Below are 20,380 nucleotides of genomic sequence, written 5' to 3'. Positions count from 1 at the left end.
TTTTTTTTTTGATTGTGACTGAACCTCAGTGCAATTGTAATGGTGATGAGAAAAGTAAAGCATGAAAAGTTGTCCTACTTTTTAGACTTGCTTTTAGAATCACAAAACATTCTGATCTGGTTGGCTTGACATCTCACCTACACATATTTTCTGTGTTTAAGGTGGCACATTATTCAAGTGTTATAAAAAGAAAAGCAGAGTGGTATGTATATTTTCTCAAGTGCATTACCTTTTATTGTTGCCAAAATGAAGAAGGCAATGACAGTATTGTTGATGGCACAGGTGGACTTTGCAACACAAGACATCACAGTGTACGGATTTAAGAGATAACTGGAAAAGAATAAATATCCATAATCAAACTCCCGGAACACATACTTAGCACCAACTTTCTCTCTTTATACCTCTCCTTAAAACAACTCTTTTACAAAGACTTCAGCTTAACTATCCCTTTAGATCTCATCCCCAACTGATGCATATCCTAAGTATACGAAAGTGTACTTCCCAACATCCCTTCATTACTCCTTCCCTTCTCAATCAAAATTAGATTATCAACTGCTTATAGCAGAAAAAAGTTTTTTTTTCTCGGCTTATATTACTCTATTAAATAATATAAGGGTAAAGTTAGTTTCTTTACCCAAACTAAAGGGTAAAGAATGCTAGTCAGACAGTATTCTGCCATCTCATTTTTATGCCTAGGCTAGGCATGCTTTGTCATCTAAAAATGGCACCTTTGGTACTCTGCCAAGTAAATATTGCTCTTGCAAACAAACCTCTTTATTTTTCAGCACAAGATAATTACAACAGTCCAAAGGGGAATGGAAAATTTCAAAACCAAAATAGTACACTTAACATTCAATCTTATTCAGAAGGATTATGCTATAAACAGGGAAAATGTCATTTTTTACGGGAAAAGGCATTGACAGAAGGTGAGATTAGAGTGGGTAGAGAAGTCTTGGTTCAGAGGAGGGTGGTGAAATATGTTTGTAATGAGTAGAGCAGAGCAGAAGATTATATATAACAATAACGGAACTACAGAATATGCATCTGAAGGGCCTGGACTGATGCCTTTATAACGAGGTATGATAAATATTAAGAGAGATTGAGGATTCATCCACAATAATGTGGGCTCTCTCTGTATCAATTCAAAATGAATCAGTATCCTTCCAAATCCCTATTCAAGTAATATCCACAGTCCTTATCCCCACTCCAATTTCAGCCCCTATTGGTTCATATGTAATGACAACCCAAATATAAGTTGTATATTTGTCATTACATACAAATCCTGTAATATGATTTAACTATGCCTTGTTAACTATGAACAACCCAAAGTTCACACCCCAACAACAAAACATGCTTTCTCTTCCTGTTGATGGTTAACAACCCATAGTTAAACTATAATGCAAGGTCTGCAGGTCTGAACCCATAGTTCAACAACAATCTGCCATTCAACAACTCTTACTCAACTGGTACTATGGGTTGTTGTAATGTGTGTATCTGGGCACTATGTTTGTTTTGATTTAAATTCAGTGCTCTCTGTTTTGGTCTTGGTGTGCGCCAAACCTTTTTAGTAGAATTGCTTTTGGTCTGTTCTTTTATGGTGTGTAGTATATGAGACTTAAACACATGCTACCACTGGAAAATAAACATATGGCTATAATTCTTCATGGCTGTTTTTTGTTTTGTTGTTTTGTTTTGTTTTGTTTTGTTTTACAGAAGTGAATTAAATTATCAGACAAAGTAGCCCTTTCAGAATGAAAAGAGCCTGATGAATATCAGATAAAATGGTGCAATGTATCTTGTGCAAATAGTCTTTGTATATTTACGCTTATTTCTTTTAAAGGGAATTCCCTGTGACTTCTTAATATCTTGGTAGAACTGAATGACATTTGCAGGCACAGTCATCTCTACTGATGCGGGGGAGGGGAATGAAGCCTACCAAGTGTCAGATGAATGAGTACAGGGATTTTGTGAAAGAGCAGCCTTTGCAGTTTGAAGACTTAACACACACACACACACACACACACACACACACACACAGTACTTATCCTACTACAGTACTTCTACTCATGCAATGAGGCATCCTAATTCAACTCCAAGATGCAAATAAATTTCTCCCAGCCACATCCTATGCTGTTCTTCAAACAACTTTATGGGAGAGAGAAAATGGAGTAATGGGAGGAAAGCCATACTGTGTGAACAGAACTTCACTTGTTCTTCTCTGGATCCAAGCTGAATTAAATACTAAGAATAAATATTCTCTGTGTTAGAAGACTTGTGTTCCCCAAAGCAATACTTACAAAAGTGCTACCTTGAGAGGGACATAGTACATTTCCATGGGGGTCAGGATGAGTTCAGTTGCATCAGGTGCATATTTATCCAGTTCTATTAGCAGTTTTTGCTTTTTAAACTGGATATGGGAGAAAAAAAGTTTGTCAGAAAACACCGTATGTATTTCTACCCATCAACATGGTCCCTCAGAAAACAGTAGTATTTTTGGACCACAACCAACATTTATAAGCCCATTATTTGCACTTCTCCTTAGCAGCATTGCACAGACAGAAGTAACTTGTATAACACACGCGCATTCACGCCTTTTCCAGAACTGCTGAAAAATTATTTGAAGACTATTTAGAAATATATTGATATAATTGTACAAAAGGTTGTCACTTCTTTGCAAAATCAGTGCTCACCTTTCAGAACATAGCTTTAAAAAAGCTTGATTTACAAATATTACATCTGCAGTGATTTCCATTCCAAATTCATAACTTAATGAGGATGAAGTCAAGCCACAGTTTATACGGAGAGTTATTGAATGAATAAATGCAGTTGCTTAAACCACTGCACCTCTATCTCTTACCGCTATTGAAAAAAAGATTCATCAATATAATGAGCATATCAATCTAGTTGCTATTCCAAAATGCAGTACTGCCAGGTTCTGCCAGAGATTGATTAATACAATGTTTAAAAGTGACGAGCAACATCCAGTGTCATGTGAATGGGACTTTCCCCTCCTTGCCTCCCAACCAATCTCCATGCCCCGCAAAGCTACTCAGGAAGCTGCCCTCATTCTTCCAGAGAAGATTATGAGGGCACCCAAAGGACTGTGGAGAGAAGGGGAAAATCACGCACATACACCATTCCACTGGTAGAAACTATTCAATCAGCAGGAGAGGTAAATGCAGTATTGTGCATCGAAGGTAAGAATGGGAGCATTTATTGTCTAAGAACTTGTGAAGATATTCCCTGTAGTTCATATTATCAGTCTTTGCTTATACATAGCAAGAAGTAAAAAAAAAATAGCAATAAGCAGTATGACCTCACTTGTACGACCTATTTTATGCACACTGAAAAAAATCCATGGAACTGGGTAAAAGTATTGCCATGAGTGTCTATTAGAGGAGAGGTTAGCTCTTCCATTCCAATACCATGCTGCAAAAATGCAAAAAGGTAGTTTCCAGCAAACAACAGGACAAATGTGGTGACCAATAGTAGAATCAACTGCCTCCGTCTTTCCTCTCTTACCCCTCCACCAATTTTTTAGCAAACAATACTGCATGGTTTCAGGGTAGTATACTACACTGTATACTTGATGCTAAAACAGCACTGGCAGAACTGCATGAAGAAAACTTTAGCACATACTTGAGAACCTAGTTTCCACCAGTGCAATGTCATTGATACTAGTGGAATAACACAGCCGGGTATTTCCCCCAGTATTCACACACGTAAAATCACTAACCACTGTGATGGGAGTACGGTGGTAAATTTCAAAAGCAGGTTTTCATCCATGAGAGACAAGCAACAAATGGGATGTGAAAATGTGTATTAGAAATAAAAGTAGGGAAGGAGAAGACAGCACAGCAGATGCACTGTAATAAAAGCTGAATAAAAAATAACACTGGCTTACTTACCAGAACTTTGGTGTAATCTTGAATGGCCAAATAGAGGGCTACTGCAGTCAACATATCTGTTATCTGAAGCAAGGATCACCAAAAATAATGAAAAATAGTTGAAAGTACTAAATACAACAATGGAACATGTATCTTTCAAATTAACATCAGATTCTGAGCCAATTTGTAGCAGTACACTAAAAATTCAGGGTGGATTCTCACTGGCTCATCAACTCCTATAAAAGGGCTTGGGAAACTTTTTTGAGAATCTAGTACACAGCAACTTCAAATAAATGAAGAAGTTGTATTTAGGGAGTTCCAGAAAAACATCTACTTCTGCTTCTTTGACTATGCTAAAGCCTTCGATTGTGTGGATCACAACAAATTTTTTGTTATTTTTGGATTTTTTGTATTTAGTGGTAATTTATTATGTTCAATTGTATTTCAATGTATTTTATTGTGTTGTAAGCCGCCCCGAGGCTTCGGCAAGGAGCGGCATAGAAATATAATAATAATAATAATAATAATAATAATAATAATAATAATAATAATAAAAATAAAAAAATTGTGGCAAGTTCTTTAAGAGGTGGGAGCACCAGATCATCTTATTTGTCTTTTGAGAAACCTCTATGTGGGTCAAGAAGCAAAAGTAAGAACTGGACATGGAACTACTGATTGGTTCAAAATTGAGAAGGAAGTATGGCAAAGCTGTATATTGTTCTCCTGCCTAGTTAACTTATATGCAGAGTACATCATGTAAAAGGCCAGGCTAGATGAATCACAAGTAGGAATTAAGATTGCTGGGAGAAATATCAACAACCTCAGATACACATACAATACCACTCTAATGGCAGAAAGTGAAGAGGAACTAAAGAGCCTTTTGATACCGCTGAAGGAAGAGAGTGCAAAAGTTGGCTTGAAACTCAACATTAAGAAAACTAGGATCATGGCATCTGGTGTTATCACTTCCTGGCAAATAGATGGGGAAGAAATGGAGGTAGTGACAGATTTTATTTTCTTGGGCTCCAAGATCACCGCAGACCGTTACTGCAGCCAAGAAATGAAAAGACATTTGTTCCTTGGGAGGAAAGCCGAGGCAAATCTAGACAGCATACTAAAAAGCAAAGACATCACTCTGCCAACAAAAGTTTGTATAGTCAAAGCTATGGATTTCCCAGTTGTAATATATGGCTGTGAAAGTTGGACCATAACGAAAATTGAGCACCGAAGAATTGATGTCTGAATTATGGTGCTGCAGAAGACTCCTGAGAGTCCCTTGGAATCTTAATGGAAATCAATCCTGACTATTCTTTAGAAAGTCAGATACTGAAGATGAAACTCAAATACTTTGGCCATCTAATGGAAATAAGGGCTCACTGGAGAAGACCCTAATGCTGGGAACGATTGAAGGCAAAGGGAGAAGGGGACAGCAGAAGTTGAGGTGGCTAGATGGAGTCACTGAAGCAGTTGGTGGACTTAAGTGGACTCTGGAGGATGGTGGAGGACAGGAAGGCCTGGAGGAATGTTGTTTATGGGGTCATGAAAGGTCGGACATGACTTAAAGACTAAACAAAAAAAAAGAGTAGAGATTCATACAATTATGTTAGTTAAATGGTAATAGTGAAATGGATAAACAGTTTGCCTGCGTGAAGACAAAAAGTATCATAGAATAGACAGGTCTCTTTTTCAGCACAGGATATAGTTATACCTGATTTTTTGTTTGCCAACTAACCCATCGTATTACAAGGTAAGTATCACTTTAGTCCTAAAAACACCTAAACAGAATCCCAAACATTAAGATTACTATCTTAGGGAATTTTTACAGCTCAGCTCAGCATCTAACAGTCTTTATGCCTTGGTATGTGCATTCCACTGACATACCTAGTGGCTGAGTTGGCTTTGCAAAAACTCTGATTGACCTTAAATGTGTTCAAATTTACAGAACACAAACTGGTCTGCAAGCCCTCAGAATAAACCAACCTACAACCAGTTTTGTACCATGCAAAAGGGGCTGGCAGAAAATCCTAAATGTGTTTCCTTGGAATTAAATTGAACTGAGCTCAGAATGACTTATTTCTCTTATCATCTGATCAGAGAAGCTCATCAGAATAGAGATGTAACTTTAACAAATGCCACAAGTTTATACAATAAGCTCAAACAACTCATTGTTCCTTCAAGATTTCTGAAATGTGGATGTTACCAGCAATGTGATAAAGCATAAATGTTGATCAGTAAACATTCTGAGTTGCTTATGCTATGCAGAGCAAGTGACCACAACACTTTATTTTTTAAGTCTCCTTTTTAACATACATTCATACAAACATGGATTTGTATATATCCATAGTCATGAATACATATGGAATGCATCTCACTTGCTAGCAATTATATATAAGCTTTAGCAAAAGCTGACCAAATATCAAAATAAGTATCCATATGATGTTGACATCTAAATACCACCTGTTCAAATACTGAAAATGTTGTAAGATCCTCAATCCATCACACTAAAGCAGGTGAGTATTTATCCTTCCAGTGTTGTACTATCAGTCTTTTAATTGTCAAAAGGGAGTGTGGAATCCTGTTACAGCAAACATGTGTAATTTTCATGAAGCAGGCAAATAAAGAGTATGTACATCAATTTGTACAAAATTTATTCGTAACTGCCCTCCAAAAATACCCTACTTCTGCCAAAGTAAGTTATTTTTGCCAAAACATATGTTTGAAAGAAACATTAACTGTATTGCACTACCAGCAATTAGCCAAATTAGATGATCCCATATTAAAAAGATGTTGTAGTGTCAAATATACATAGGACAAATATTTTTGTTGAAAGGCCTAAGATCCATACATATGACAAGCAGATGTCAAGATGGTTATTTACTGATTAGGCATTTTGTGGTAGTCCTCTCAGCTGTTTCTGAAATGTGCTCACAGGTCCAAAAAGTCTGGGGACCTCTGCTATACAATATGCATATAATCTCAGAGGTGTTTAGGGGGAGTTCCAGGAAAGGAAGGAGACAGATACTGCCTAGTATCCTTCCTTCTCCATCCAAAGAACCTTGGTTGGATGGCCAACATCTACTTGAACTGGAGGGTAAGAAAAACATGAAGATGACCTTTGCCTCCATGTTCCTCCTGCACTCCACAGAATGCTTGTGATCCTCCAACTTTGTAGGGTTACAGGAATCCCAGCTGGATTGTGCCTTAGCTCATGAAAAGTACAATCATTTAAAAGAGACACATTTAGGATAGAAGACTGCATTATCGGAACCCTCCGTCCATCTTAAACTCTGCTAGCAAGAAGCTGGCAAGGAAGAAGGAACAGAGGTTTGGGGCTGTTTTGTTTTTTTGGCCTCTGAGCCCACTGAACTCACTCCCTTGTTGGGAACAGATGCAGAACTCAGCAGGCTTTGGATCTGGCTAAGCACAGACTCTCTGCTCTCTGTCCATTGACCTGTCCTCAACATAACTATTTCCTCATCTCCTAAAGCTGCAAATGCAGGGGAGGAATCTACGACAGACCTTTCCATAGCAGCTGGAAGGAGACCAGAATAAGGTAAGGATATTGGAAGAGGAGGTCTGAGGCCTCTCTGGTCCCTCATTTGCTGTCTAGGAGCCATAGGATTGCTAAATGTACTGCCACCTGACTCAGATTTCTTAGAATAAATTTCCAAAAGTCACGGGGAACAATTTCCATACTGAATGCACAAAAAAGTGTTGTGGAAATGTCTGGTGTCAAACATTTGCCAGCTGACTATCCCATGAATAGTACAAGAACCTCTCACAGCAGTTATTATGTGCCTTTAAAAAATCACATCACATAATCACCCCTGTTGCTATGATGTTTAGGAAACTGTATACATTCAGGAAATCAAGGAATAAACTCTGAAAAAGAAGCAATCATGCTGAGGATGAAAATTAAAGCAACACCTACCATAAATACCAGTTCAGCATAATCAATCAGGAAATGAAAGAGGTATATTATTAGTGGAGTCTAAGGAAAATAAATAAATAAATAAATAAGAGAAACATGATTAATCCAGGCAACTTTTTTCAGATCAAAGCAATTAACGGTGTTTTTTTTTTTTTTTTTTTTAGCCTATTTGTGGCAATGACACACTCATACAAGTCTATACTTGTGGCTCTGTGTAAAAATGTTACATTATCTTTGCAGACTATAACACAACATGAAGCTCAGCATGAGTAATTCAGATATAATTTACACTAAGACAGTTAAGCTTCAGTTGGTAAAAAAATACTTTTGCCACAGTCTACTATACGAAGCAGAGGACTTTGCCACTGTCCGCTATACAAAGCAGAGGGTGTGCTGTTGCATCTGTACGTATGCATCTGCCAAATGGACTACTGGCAGTCAGTCCTGACTCAACCAATCACCTGTGGGGAGAACCTTAGCAAAACCTCCAGCTCTGAAGTGTGCAGGGGACAGAATCTAGTTTCTGTACAAAGAAACACTCGGACTTTACTAGCTGTGCTGTTACAATGGTTCATAAAGAGATACACCTGTACTGGGAGCATGCTTTAACTACAGTGCTGGTGAAGATGCCATAGATGACTGCTATGGAATCCAGGATTGCTTCCATCCTCCAACACACTTTGTAAGTGTCAGACAAAGACATACATGGGCAAAGGAAAGTCCTGTTATTCTTATGGGCTGCTTGAGCAGCACCAGAACCTGCTCTTTGGTGATGCTATTGTGGTTTTGGATTTATGTGAAGACTCATAAATAATTGAAGGAGAGTGAGAGGAAGGGGAGCACTGCACTGTTTTGATAATTGTTCCTCTCTTCTACCCTTATTCAACAACTAGCCAGTTCACTTGCCATTTAAGAACCATATGGCAGTGAAGGGGCTGGCCCCTGCTCTTACACACCACCTATGAACCTATGGGTGGTATCCTTTCAAGAAGAGGGAATTAGTTGGAAGAAAGCTTCACAAACCATCAGCATCACCTCAACCTCTTGCCCCAACTGCCTCAGGGATAAAAAGTCAATAAAAATGAAGCACTGCATACTTACCTCATGGAAGATATCTCCAGAATATGGAGAGACACCCAAGTCAAGTAAAGCTAGCCCCTCGACCACTGAAAAATAGAAAAATGACAATTTCAAGATTGATCTGCTTGGGTGAATTCTCAGTATGTTCAAATACCAATTTGCTTTTTAAACCTGTCCTACATTGCATTGCTGACTGCAATTTAAAACAAGCAAAAGGCCTCATGCTGGTACAAAAAATCTCATACTGGGGCAATGCATCCTGATGGTATTTACATGTCTATTGCATTTAATTTTGAATCTATTCCAACTGAAACCATAGAAATACCACAGATATAATACCACCCTGCAGTGCCAAAATGGCAATAAAGCCACAAAGCCTCATAAAGTGCATGGTGTGGGGCTGTCCCATGAAGCTAAGTAGTGGGAGGTCCAGGGCAGATAAAAGGAAGTACCTCTTTACACAGCACATAGTTAAACTAGAGACTCCACTACCATGATATGTAGTGATGGTCACCAACTTGGGTGGCATTAAAAGGGGATTAGACACATTCATGGAAAATAAGGCTATTAATCACTGTGTTCACATCTAACACTAAGGTATGATGTATTTTAACCACAGTTTGCTGCTTTAGCCATGGACTGTCTTACAAACAATGGATTTTTCTCCCTGTTTCAGGCTGGTTTCTCTTCCACCCATTTTGCCAACTTTCTCAGCATTCCCCTTTTCAGGCTTCTCTGACTGGGCATCTCTATTTCAATGCAAATAACAGTACAAACAAGGCAGGGATAAGCCACATTTTGTGGTTCAACAATCATGACAAGCCATGGATTATTGAGTTCTATTTCTGGTTTATAGTAGGTTAACAAAGCAAGGTTTGTTTGCAGAGATGGGTTCAAACACATAAATCCAGATTTCAATACACCATACCATAGCACAGTGGTATGTGTAAGCCAGGCCAGTAGGTATTAGTTATGATGGTTATATATCACTTCCAGTAACAAAATCAGTATGGCTCCATACACCAGTTTCTGGAAAACATGTGCAGGAAAGTGTTTTCTCATTTATGTCCCATTTTTAAAATTTTTGACAGACATTTAGATGAGTATTGTGAAAATAGAATGCTGGAGTAGACTGTGCTTTTGTATTATTTAGTATGACTCTTCTTACAGACTTATCACTTTCTCAGTACTGTATAATAGGAACTTGAGGTGATTTCATCAGACTCAGCATAAATGGAGATGATCTGAGAAGACCAGAAATTTTTGTGTTCTGCAGTATCAGAAAGAGCTGATGTAGTACAACCAAACACACAATTAGATAACATATATGCAAACTACAATCCAAGGTGAACTATTTAGGGCCTCCCTTGAAATTATGAAGGTCTATAGTGTGTTCCATATACAGAGGTGTTCAAGGTACAGTATCCAGTGACGACATAGCACTAGAATTAATGACATTGCACTAATACAAACTAACACTATCCAATGTCGTTGCAGCTTTTGGAAACCCATCACTGGCCTTGCCTTTGACCAAACAAGTGCTAATAATGTGAATGTTGGATGTTGCCCCAGAGTCATATTATAGACTACTTTCATCTGGGCCAGATGTGATTAATGGAATGATTTGATGAATCTATATGCAACGTCAGTAGTATCAGTATCCTGTTTTGTTGTGTTTTGCACTTCTGCATTATTAGAGAAATTATTTTCATGGTCACAGAATCCAAGCTGGAAGGAGTCTTGCAGCCAACCCAGTCTAATGCAGAAAATTCAGGGCTAAGTCATCCCCAGGCATCCAGTTTCTGCTTGAAAACTTCCAGTGAGGGAAAGACTAACACCCCTCAAAGTAATTGGTTAACTCTGAGTTGCTTTTATACTTAAGATATTTCCCCTAATGTTCAACCAAAAATGATCAGTCTGTAACTTAAGACCATTAGTTTATCCAGCCCTCAAGGATATCAAAGAACATGCCTTCACCCTCTTCTTTTTGACAATTCTTTAGGTATTTGAAGAATGCTCTCACATCTCCCCTTATTCTTTTCTTCTCCTTGTTAAACTTACATGATTTCTTCAACCTTTTCTCACTGGGATGTGTTTTCCATATCCTTGGCTTTCACTGTTCTCTGAATCTGTTCTAACCTATGTACATTCTTCTTAAACTGTGGAAATTTGAACTAGATGCAGTTCCCTACTTTATTAGCAAGAACAGAAAAGAGATGCGGAGTAGGAGAGGTGTAGGGCAGAGGATAACCCTTTCCCATCAGTCAATTTCCAGTGGATCACCTTCTGGCATTATTGAAAAGAATGCTGGGTGGTGTGGGCTCTATTTTACATATCCTGGCTGCACACTTTGATTTGTAAATTTAAAAAACTAGGCCAGAGATCCTAGTTAAAAGAGGAAAAAGACTACCTGATTCAATACATCTTTGATATCGACTACCTATAACTCTTTCATTATATATCTTAGGAGAAAAGAGAATAAAACATGCACACACAAATTTCATATAAAGTGATACTGAATAAGTACTGGATTTTAAATGATATGCCTTTAATACTGGTTCTGGTAGAGGACTTCCACTGTAAAGTAGTGCATAGAAAGAACATTGATCCATCTTCACTTATGATACAGTTACAAAGATACTGGGTTTTTAAAATTAGGTCCTTTTATAACAGCAGGAATGTTTTTACAATCCCTCTGAATCTTCTACTGAGTATCATAATGTCATAGCAAAACAAAAGTTAAGTACAAAGCAGATCAAACGGCCTTAATTGACTAACATGTGTATAGGTTGAAGATCAATGGGTAATTGTCTGCTGCCAAAGCATCCTACAAGTGCTTGTTCCACACTGCACCTGTTCCACAGACAGAAAGTATTCAGCTAGTTGCCAACATATTTTCTGGCAAAGCTCTTGCAGCTTTTATATTAGTTTGACAGAAAAGATGGGGCGGGGAGAAGCTCTTTCCCTCCCGTTTCTGTGTCCTCAAGACAAGAGCAGGTTTGGCCATTCACTTTGTGCAAGTCGCACAGCCATTAGTGACACAGGAGCCTTGCCCAGGAAACACTTGGCAAACTGAAAATCTCCCCCGTGATGGCACTTTTTGAACTACCTGCCACGCCCAAACTATATTTAATCCGCGGGCATAATTCTAAACTAAGAACGGATCCTAAGCGACTAGTAACAACCACAGCAATTGCAGCTCATATGAGTGGGGTGTCTCCTCGAGCGGCTGGCCGCCCTACATAAATCTTTGCCCTTCCCAACCTTAATTCCAGCCTGTAGGCCTCACCTCGTTTCCAGGCATTTAAAGGGGACGCCACCTCCACCCTCTCGGAGATGAGCCCTGCCAGGCTGCAGCGGTACAGCACAGCCCGAACTGTCACGGCCACCAGAAGCACCAGCACCAAGGGAGCCGCCATCTTAGCTGTAGGACACCGGCCTAATGCCAGCAGTAGTTCCCAGGCTCATGTGTAGCGCCTGGTAGTTACAGGCAAGCTTAGGTAAGAAGACTACAATTCCCAGAATCCTATGCGCTACGGGCACCTTTCCTTCTCGAGAACGACGGTACGGCAATGGGACAAAATAAAGACGGGTTAAGTTGACGAAGCGTTGCCCTTGTTATAGTGTGCGAAAGGTTATCATTTCCCTGCTAGTATGACGTTACTGATATCTGTTTATTGTAAGAGAAATTGTCCATATGATTATTTCAAATCAGACCTCTCCTAGAGAACTGGAATCCTTCTTTAATTTATACTTCTCACAGAGCTGAAAGCCAGTTTATTTTAATGTATGCCTTTAGCTAGTTTCCGTTCTATTTCCAGTACGGTTCAAGAGTTCTTTTAAGAACTCGGCATAAGTAGAATTGCAAGGTTATACTCACTTGCATGAGAGTAAGTCCGACTGAATTCAGCGGGACTTACCTCAGAGTAGACGCGTAAAGGTTGGGCAATGTTAAGTTGCAGGTCTATATACATTCTGTCCCGGGAGCAATCCCTGTTGAACTCACTATGTCTTGCTGCTGAGTAGACATGTACAAGATGACACTATAAGTATGTAGACTCACTTAAAATATTGCGCGTAGTTATGGTCAGTCCTCCCACCAAAAGAAGGACTTTAATCTTTATCCATAAGTTTGCTAATTGTCTCTAGATTTAAAAAAGAACCACTACCATTGGCAGAAGAGGATATCAAGTTGTAATTTGGCATGTACGTGGTCCATGCCAACAAGTGTCCATGCCAAATTGCACCTTTGTAGCCCACGGCTATTTTTTCAGGGTTTCTTTTTTGGAGGGGTGGGGGTGGAAAGCACCCTTGCTACAGAATTCTTTGGTTTTGCAGGGAGATGTCCATGTGGCCCTGGGTTGTGCTGCTCCTGCAGTATTCCCTGGAAACAGGGATTGGGGGAGGTTGGGAGAGGGGACAAACAACCCCTGCTGTACCTGATCGTCTGTCAGGCACAGATGAATTTTAACCTCAGTGTATGGTTAAAACCAAGAGATAGAACGTTTTGTGTGAATCCAGCCTGCATATAGCTTGCCTTGTTTCAGAGAACTTCTGCTAGGTTCATGAAGTTTGTGAAGAAGTTTTCTTCTTTATGTGAGGCTCCAGATCTGAGATTTAATTTTTGATCTTTTTCTGGAGGACATCAGGTTGGAGAAGGATGTCCTGGTAGAACTTGAACTGGAACCCCATTTCAGCTTCTTTTAAGTTTCATGTATTGAACATAAAATGAAAAGATGGGCAATCAACCAGGGTAGAAGTAATAACTAGAATCTAATGTAGTACTTCTGCTTTTACTGAAGGTGGCATGATACATCCTCCTTCTGCCAGTCTAGAAACAGAAGTCCCTACAGCTCTGGGAGGGATGTTTTTAAAGTTAGACTCTCCAGTTATAAATGTTCTACAGGCAGACAAACATCTGGACATTTGTTTTCCATGTCAGTAATGGGCATATCAGTTAATGAAAAGGAAATGATTCCTCTGTGGCATCTATATTATTGAAAGCAGCAAAATTGATTAGCATCAAAAACAGAGGAAAATGCCAAAGCAAGTACATGTGATAAAAATGGTCTGGCAATAGATACAAGTGTTAAACATTAGAGGGATAGTGAGATTCAGAGAGTTTTTATTGAATACTGGAGAATAAATTACAATAAAGAAGTTGGTAGATTTATGTTTTACTATCCCACAATAATTTGATTAATTAATCTTGCTATGCATTCTTATGCATGTCTAAGAAGTCAATCCTGTTGTGTTCAGTTGGATGTACTTCTGGTAAGTTCATGTAGGATTCCAGCCTTAAATTATTTTTCTCTGTGAATTATTGATGTAGTGTTTTATTTTATTGGTATTTTGATTATATTAAGATGATGATTAATCTTTTGTATATAAATAATTTTAAAAGGAAAACAAATGAGCCTGGTTGCTATAGCTCATTTCTGCTTTCTTTAGAAAGAGAACCACTTCGATATGTTAAGAATTAGGCCTATCATGCGTATCAACCTGCACTTCCCCACAGCTATTATATGACACCAATCTGAGAGATTGAAAACTCCGAGAGACAAGATCTGGGCAGGTACAAGCAGCTTTATTGAAGCGTTTGCAAAGGCTGGCTCAGAGTCTCAGTTGCCTGAGAAATGAAGAGCAATTATTTCAAATATCAATGAGACTATACATTCCTTTCCCCAGTGCTCAACATTATCCCCGCTTCGCCATTGGCTGGTTACTAAGAAGTCACAATCCTCCCCATCCACCTACATCATACTGCTCCTTAATATGTTCCCCCTCCCGCTCATACATCCCATGTTCATGCTAATGAGCCTATTACCTATGAGAGGTGTGTCAGTTACTATTCATAAGCCTATTAAGCGTGTGCATTATTTCCTAAGGGTTCAATAGGTGGGTTTGGCCTTGCAGCCTTCTTGCTTGATGACCACTTATCTCCCAAAACTTGTGGGAGGATGAGATAGGAAGAACAACCCTTCTTCCAAGCTCATTCCAGTTTCTGTTCCTTCCTTCAGTTGGATACGTGCCTGTATACTTAGTAGCAAATGGCATCTTACTATGAAATAGCTGTGCGTTTGCTATGTTTTTTTTCTCTCTTTTTAAAAAGATACTATTCTTGCTCTGTTTCTCACAAATCTGATTAATGTCATTCAAATGTTTACACATTGCTGTTATGTAATGCTTAGGTATATGTATATGACATAGGTATTTGGCTTTTTAAATTAGCTCATTTGTGGGTGAATTAATCTCTTTCAGCTCTTGATCATCAATGACATCTAGGTTTGTCAGGTGTCAATAGTCACTGAACTGATAACCTTAAGAACAGAAGAGAATATTTACCTCCATATTTGGCCCATCTAGTCTGGACATTTAATTCAAAGAATAAAAAATCATGAAAAACTGAATTGTAGGCCCTGGTCTGTTATTCTTCTACCAGCTCAAGCAGACATCTTGGCACCAGTCCCACTCATGATAGAAGCTGCCCAGGTGTGTATGACCTTTTCAGCCCCAAGGACTGCAAATGAGGCCAAGTGTACGCAGAGGGTGTACACGCACACACACACACACACACACACACGGGGAGTGGGGACAAACAAGCATGCATCCCAGCAATCCACACCAATTACTCTTTTCTTGCTCCGAGCATTAATAGAGAAAGAATCTGTATGAGGCCTATAACCCCCATTGACCCTAGCCAGCATAGCCTATTATGAGGGGTCTTTTTCATTTCATTTATTTATTAAATTTCTAGACTTTGCTTGTTGTCCTGTTAGGGTTCTCTGGGCAGTGAACATCGCGGGAGCTTAAGGCCAAAACATCTGCAACACTCCCTTGTTTGCTAGCCCTTAGCAGATTAGTAGTAGTTTGCAGGGTAGGAAACTTTGATGAGCTTTTTTACAGGCTGATATAAACCATTGATATTCAGAACAAAATAACCAAAATGAAAACCACCACCACCTTAAAACAAGAATGTGAGTTACTCATCAAACAAGCAATCTGATATATAAGGCTGCATCTCCTATGAACATAAGAATTCCTGAACTAGACTTGAAGGCACACCAAGTACAGCATGCTGTTCACACAGGGACCAAACAGCTGTTACAATCGTGTCTGTGGATTCACCATAGGCATCTGGTTGACCACTGATAGGACAGACAGATGGGTCAGTGAGGCCTTAGTCTGATCTAGGATGGTTCTTTTTTATGTTCCTTATTGCTGATCCCAGAGAACAGAAACATAATATCATGTTTCTCTTCATGGTTTGTTAGTCTCATGATGAGGCTAGTATTTATACTAACAGAAAATGGAGCTTGTACAATCCACATATTCTATAATGCCCTTTGCAAGGTTTTCAGAAGGACTTTAACTTTAGTTTTAGTTTTCCCTGCTGTCATTTTTTCTGGCCTTTGTAAAAACAAATACATTTAAAAAACATCCCTTATATAACTGTTTATATATACTTAAAACTGCTACAAGATAAACAATTTCAATGAAAAATGATAAGTAGGTGATATTTTATAGCATTGTACAATTGTGGGATGGAAGATTTGAAATGCAATAGAACTAGCATTTTAAAATAACCTTTTTCATTATTTTCCTTTGTTAAAATCAAATGAGGTTGTTTTTGCTCTGAAGATATCAAGGTTAAAAAATGAGTGCTTACTAGGTTGCATACACTACTGGCAAGTTTAGAGAGTGTTAAATGTGTACTTGCCAACCTTGCAACCTCATTTGCATGTGAAACACGGGGTAAAACAGTATAAGAAGGAAAAAAGAAACTCTTGCAAGTAAATGTGGCTTTTGTGGTACCATCCTTTTTTCAGGCTGCAATTCTAGATACCCTTACTAGGGAGTAATGGACATAATAGAACCAAACTCCAATTAACATGGTGAAGCATGCTAGTTTACCATGTCTTAGCTATGATCATATTCTCTCTTTTGTTTATAATGAAATATAGAATAAACGATATCCAACTACGCAGAGTATCTTTCCCTTACAACCGGATTGCACCTGTTCCTATATCCTTCAAATTAACAACCAAAGCAACTTTAAGTAACACAATTATAAGGTGCTTACACAATACATTAATAACAGGAAGAAGCAACTTCATAAATGATACAGTACCCATACTTTTCAGTTCCCATATCATACTTAGGTAGCTAAGGTAATCATGATTGTACAGAAATAACACAGCAATGAAAACACAGAGAGAGCGAGCGAGCACACTTGATCCATTAGAAGCCAGATTTTTATTTTCGAACCATTCATGGATTTTAAAACTACCGTCAAATTTGTTTGATGAATCTGATGCTTTCAAGGAAGTAAATATTTATGTGTATTTCTAATCCAGCTTTTGCAGTCCCTGGACTCTTAGCAACCTCTAAACCATAACTTTGTAGCTTGTTTATTCAACCTCCTGCTATCTCCATCACCACTGCTGCAAAGCAAGCTGCCACAAGGAAAGCTGCTTCCCCGGAAAAAAATATGTTTCTATAAACAAAGCGCCTCAGTGTTACTCACAGGGAAAGCGATCCTCCCTGTGAGTAGGTGTGTGATCTAAAGGTGTAAGAACTACTTTATCCAAATCTGTGCCAGTCTTGTGCCAACAGGGTGGAAGGGAGGGAGAAGGTTTGCTCTGCTCTGCCCCACTTTTCATAATTTTCCCCTTCACTTTGACAATTTCCCTCCTGTTGCTTGCAAAAGCGGGGAAATTACATATGCCAGTCCTAAGCACATTTCCTCCAATTCTGATTTTATTGTGTAAGCCATCTTCACAGGGTTTTTCTTTTTAAAGGTGCCCTGTAAAATTTTAAATAAAGACTAAATCTCCAGAATCCACATTCAGCATACACAGAATGTCTTCATTTTGCTTCTTCCAGTTGTAGAATTCCAGGGCTTAAGCAGTAAGGACCTTGGAAGTTTCCTGTGATTGTTAGGAGACTGTTTCTAAGCCTGTGCTCCCCTTTTGAAGTCAGACTTCTCTCTCTACCTTTGGGTGGTGGGAGAGTCAAAATAATCCTGTGCCATAGAACTACAGCCTTCAAAGGAGATTGTTACATGAAACGATTGCATCAATAAACTTAGCAAATGTTATCCGAGAATCTGACTGGAAACACTGCCTGTCTCTGCAGAGAGAAATATACAGACAGTATGGAGATGAAAGGTATTTTTAAAAATTGTAATGATTAAGGTGTCTGTGGTTTGTTTGTTTTTTTTGTTTTTTTGCTAGCATTTATATGCCATCCAGTAATCATGTTCTCTGAAAGGCTTACAAACAATAAAATACAATAATAACCAACAAAATAATAACAGGAAACAAATGTCAGTATAATAATTGCAGCAGAACAGTGTAAAACACACAAAGAAATACAACATGTCACTAAAAGTATACAACAAATTAAGAATTCAGTGGGTTCAAAAGTTCATAATGTAAAGCCTGCAAAAATAAAAAGTGCTGGTGCGAAATGACTGCAAAGGTGGCATTAGCCGAGTTCAGGTAGGAACCATAAAATACTAAAGCTGGAAGGAGCCAGTAGGGCGATCAGCTCCATCCCCTGCTCAGTGCAGGACACCAGGTTAAGGCCTCCCTAACAGAAGACTGTCCAGCTGTATCTAGAATGCCTCCAGTGTGGGAGAGCCCACAACCTCCCTAGGTCATTGGCTCCATTGTCAAGAAGTTCTTCCTGATGTTTAGAAGATATCTGACTTCCTGTAACTTGAGCCCTTTATTCAATGTCCTGCACTTTGGAATGATTGAGAAGTGTTGCTGGCCTTCTTCTGTGCTACAGCCTTTCAAGTGCTTGAAGTGTGCTATTATATCCCCTCAGTCTTCTTTTCTCAATACTAAACATGCCCAATTCTTTCAGTCGCTCCCCGCAGACTTTGTTTCCAGTTCCCTGATCATCCTTGTTGCCCTCCTCTGAACCTCTTCCCATTTGTCTTCATCTTTCTTAAACTATGGCACCCAGAACTCAAAATGTGGCCTAACAGCAGTGCTGAATAGAGGGGAACTAATAGTTCACATGATTTGGAAGTGATACTTATATTCATGCAGCCCAAAATTGCATCACCCTTTTTTGCAGCCACATTGTTGACTCATTTTCAGCTTGAGATCTACAGCGGTCCCAAGATCCTTCTCACCTGTAGCATAGTTAAACCATGCAACTTCCTCCTGCATCTTTTTAACTATGTATAGGGTTTCTTTTTCCTAGGTGCAGACTTTGCATTTGTCCCTGTTTAATGTCATTCTGTTGTTTTCATCCCAGCACTCCGGCTTATCAAGATCACTTTGAATTCTGTTTCTGTCTTCCAGGGTACTAGCTATCCCAGTCAGTTATGTGTCATCCACAGATTTTATAAGGATTCCCTGCACTTCCTCATCCCTTTTATAAGGATTCCCTGCATGGCTGTAGTGCTATTACCAAGAGAATCCACTTTCTTTATTGGACACCTGACACACTTAATGTGCTGTAACACTTAGAAAAGGGCCTCTAAAGATGATCCCAGTGTTTCATTAAGTCATGTTTCTTTCAAGAACTGCAATGATAGAAGCATTTATTATGTACTTATTTTATTACCACCTTTTCCACTGATGTTACTAAAATGCTATAGAAAACCAGTCAGAAGCAGCTGAAACATCAAACTGAAGCAGCAAAAGCAAAACAAATAACCACTAAATAACACAGAACAACAAACAGCTGAAAAAAAGACAAATGCACACAGAAAATCCCAGTGCAACAAAAAGCAAGCCAAGTGGAGACTTGAACTTGGATTGCCCAAGGCCCAGCCATGTGACTATGATGCCACACTGGTTCCCTTTGAAGGACTGTCCAGTATTAGTCTGGTTTAAAAGAACCATAAGAAGGGAATGCATGGCCCTTGACCCTACACCTGGAGAGCAGCCTGAGCAGGCATCTAGGCCACCTGTCTATAATCATCCCACTAGGATGAGATGCATTGTGTTTCAACTGAGATGATTTCTAAATTTGCACACACTTTTTAAGCAAACCTATATCCTCTTTTGACCTCTGTCTGGTGATGCATTCCCCGTATTTTAACGATACGTCATCAGCCATTCCAGCAGCAGACCCAGATGGAAAAGCTTAACATTTGAAGTGAAATGATCAGCTACCATCTACAGAATTGATTTTATGTGACCTTGAATGTAAAGTCTGTTGCACTGCAGTCATGCCTGTTCCTACAAAGCAGTGGAGAAGATGGGAGGATTTGGTTGTGAAGTCCCTTAGTTTCCCCATGGTGAAATGCTGTGGAATAACCACAGGGTGAAGGCAGCCCTAAAACGTTTAAACTCAGGAAACGCAACCACCCAAATTGCCACTTACAATTATGGATCTTGTCACGCACCTCTGCCTCAACTCTGCTATGGTTGTGCTCCCTTTTTCAATGCATTTTCAATGGCCAGATCATGATAAAGTTCAGGAATGGGTGTGATACTACATGACTTAGAATACACTT

The 20,380-nt window shown here is 39.0% G+C and overlaps 1 protein-coding gene across 1 annotated transcript in view; it reads right to left on the bottom strand.

Moving 5' to 3' along the window:
* The window catches only part of PIGU (phosphatidylinositol glycan anchor biosynthesis class U), a 31,284-nt gene extending 18,967 nt beyond the window's left edge, over positions 1–12,317 (bottom strand). The window contains exons 1-6 of the mRNA XM_044447533.1: positions 12,188–12,317; positions 8,920–8,984; positions 7,819–7,878; positions 3,909–3,971; positions 2,298–2,407; positions 230–330 (exon numbers count right to left, since the gene is read on the bottom strand). Of these exons, the coding sequence (XP_044303468.1) occupies positions 230–330; positions 2,298–2,407; positions 3,909–3,971; positions 7,819–7,878; positions 8,920–8,984; positions 12,188–12,317 (529 nt within the window). The remainder of the gene's footprint in view (positions 1–229; positions 331–2,297; positions 2,408–3,908; positions 3,972–7,818; positions 7,879–8,919; positions 8,985–12,187) is intronic.
* Positions 12,318–20,380: the final 8,063 nt, after the last annotated feature.

This window comes from Varanus komodoensis, unplaced genomic scaffold (genome assembly GCF_004798865.1).
Source record: "Varanus komodoensis strain SLA01 unplaced genomic scaffold, ASM479886v1 scaffold52, whole genome shotgun sequence".
In the NCBI taxonomy this organism is placed as follows: Eukaryota; Metazoa; Chordata; class Lepidosauria; order Squamata; family Varanidae; genus Varanus; species Varanus komodoensis.
Note: the sequence above shows the minus strand (reverse complement) of the source record. Positions and strands in the feature narration are given on the sequence as shown.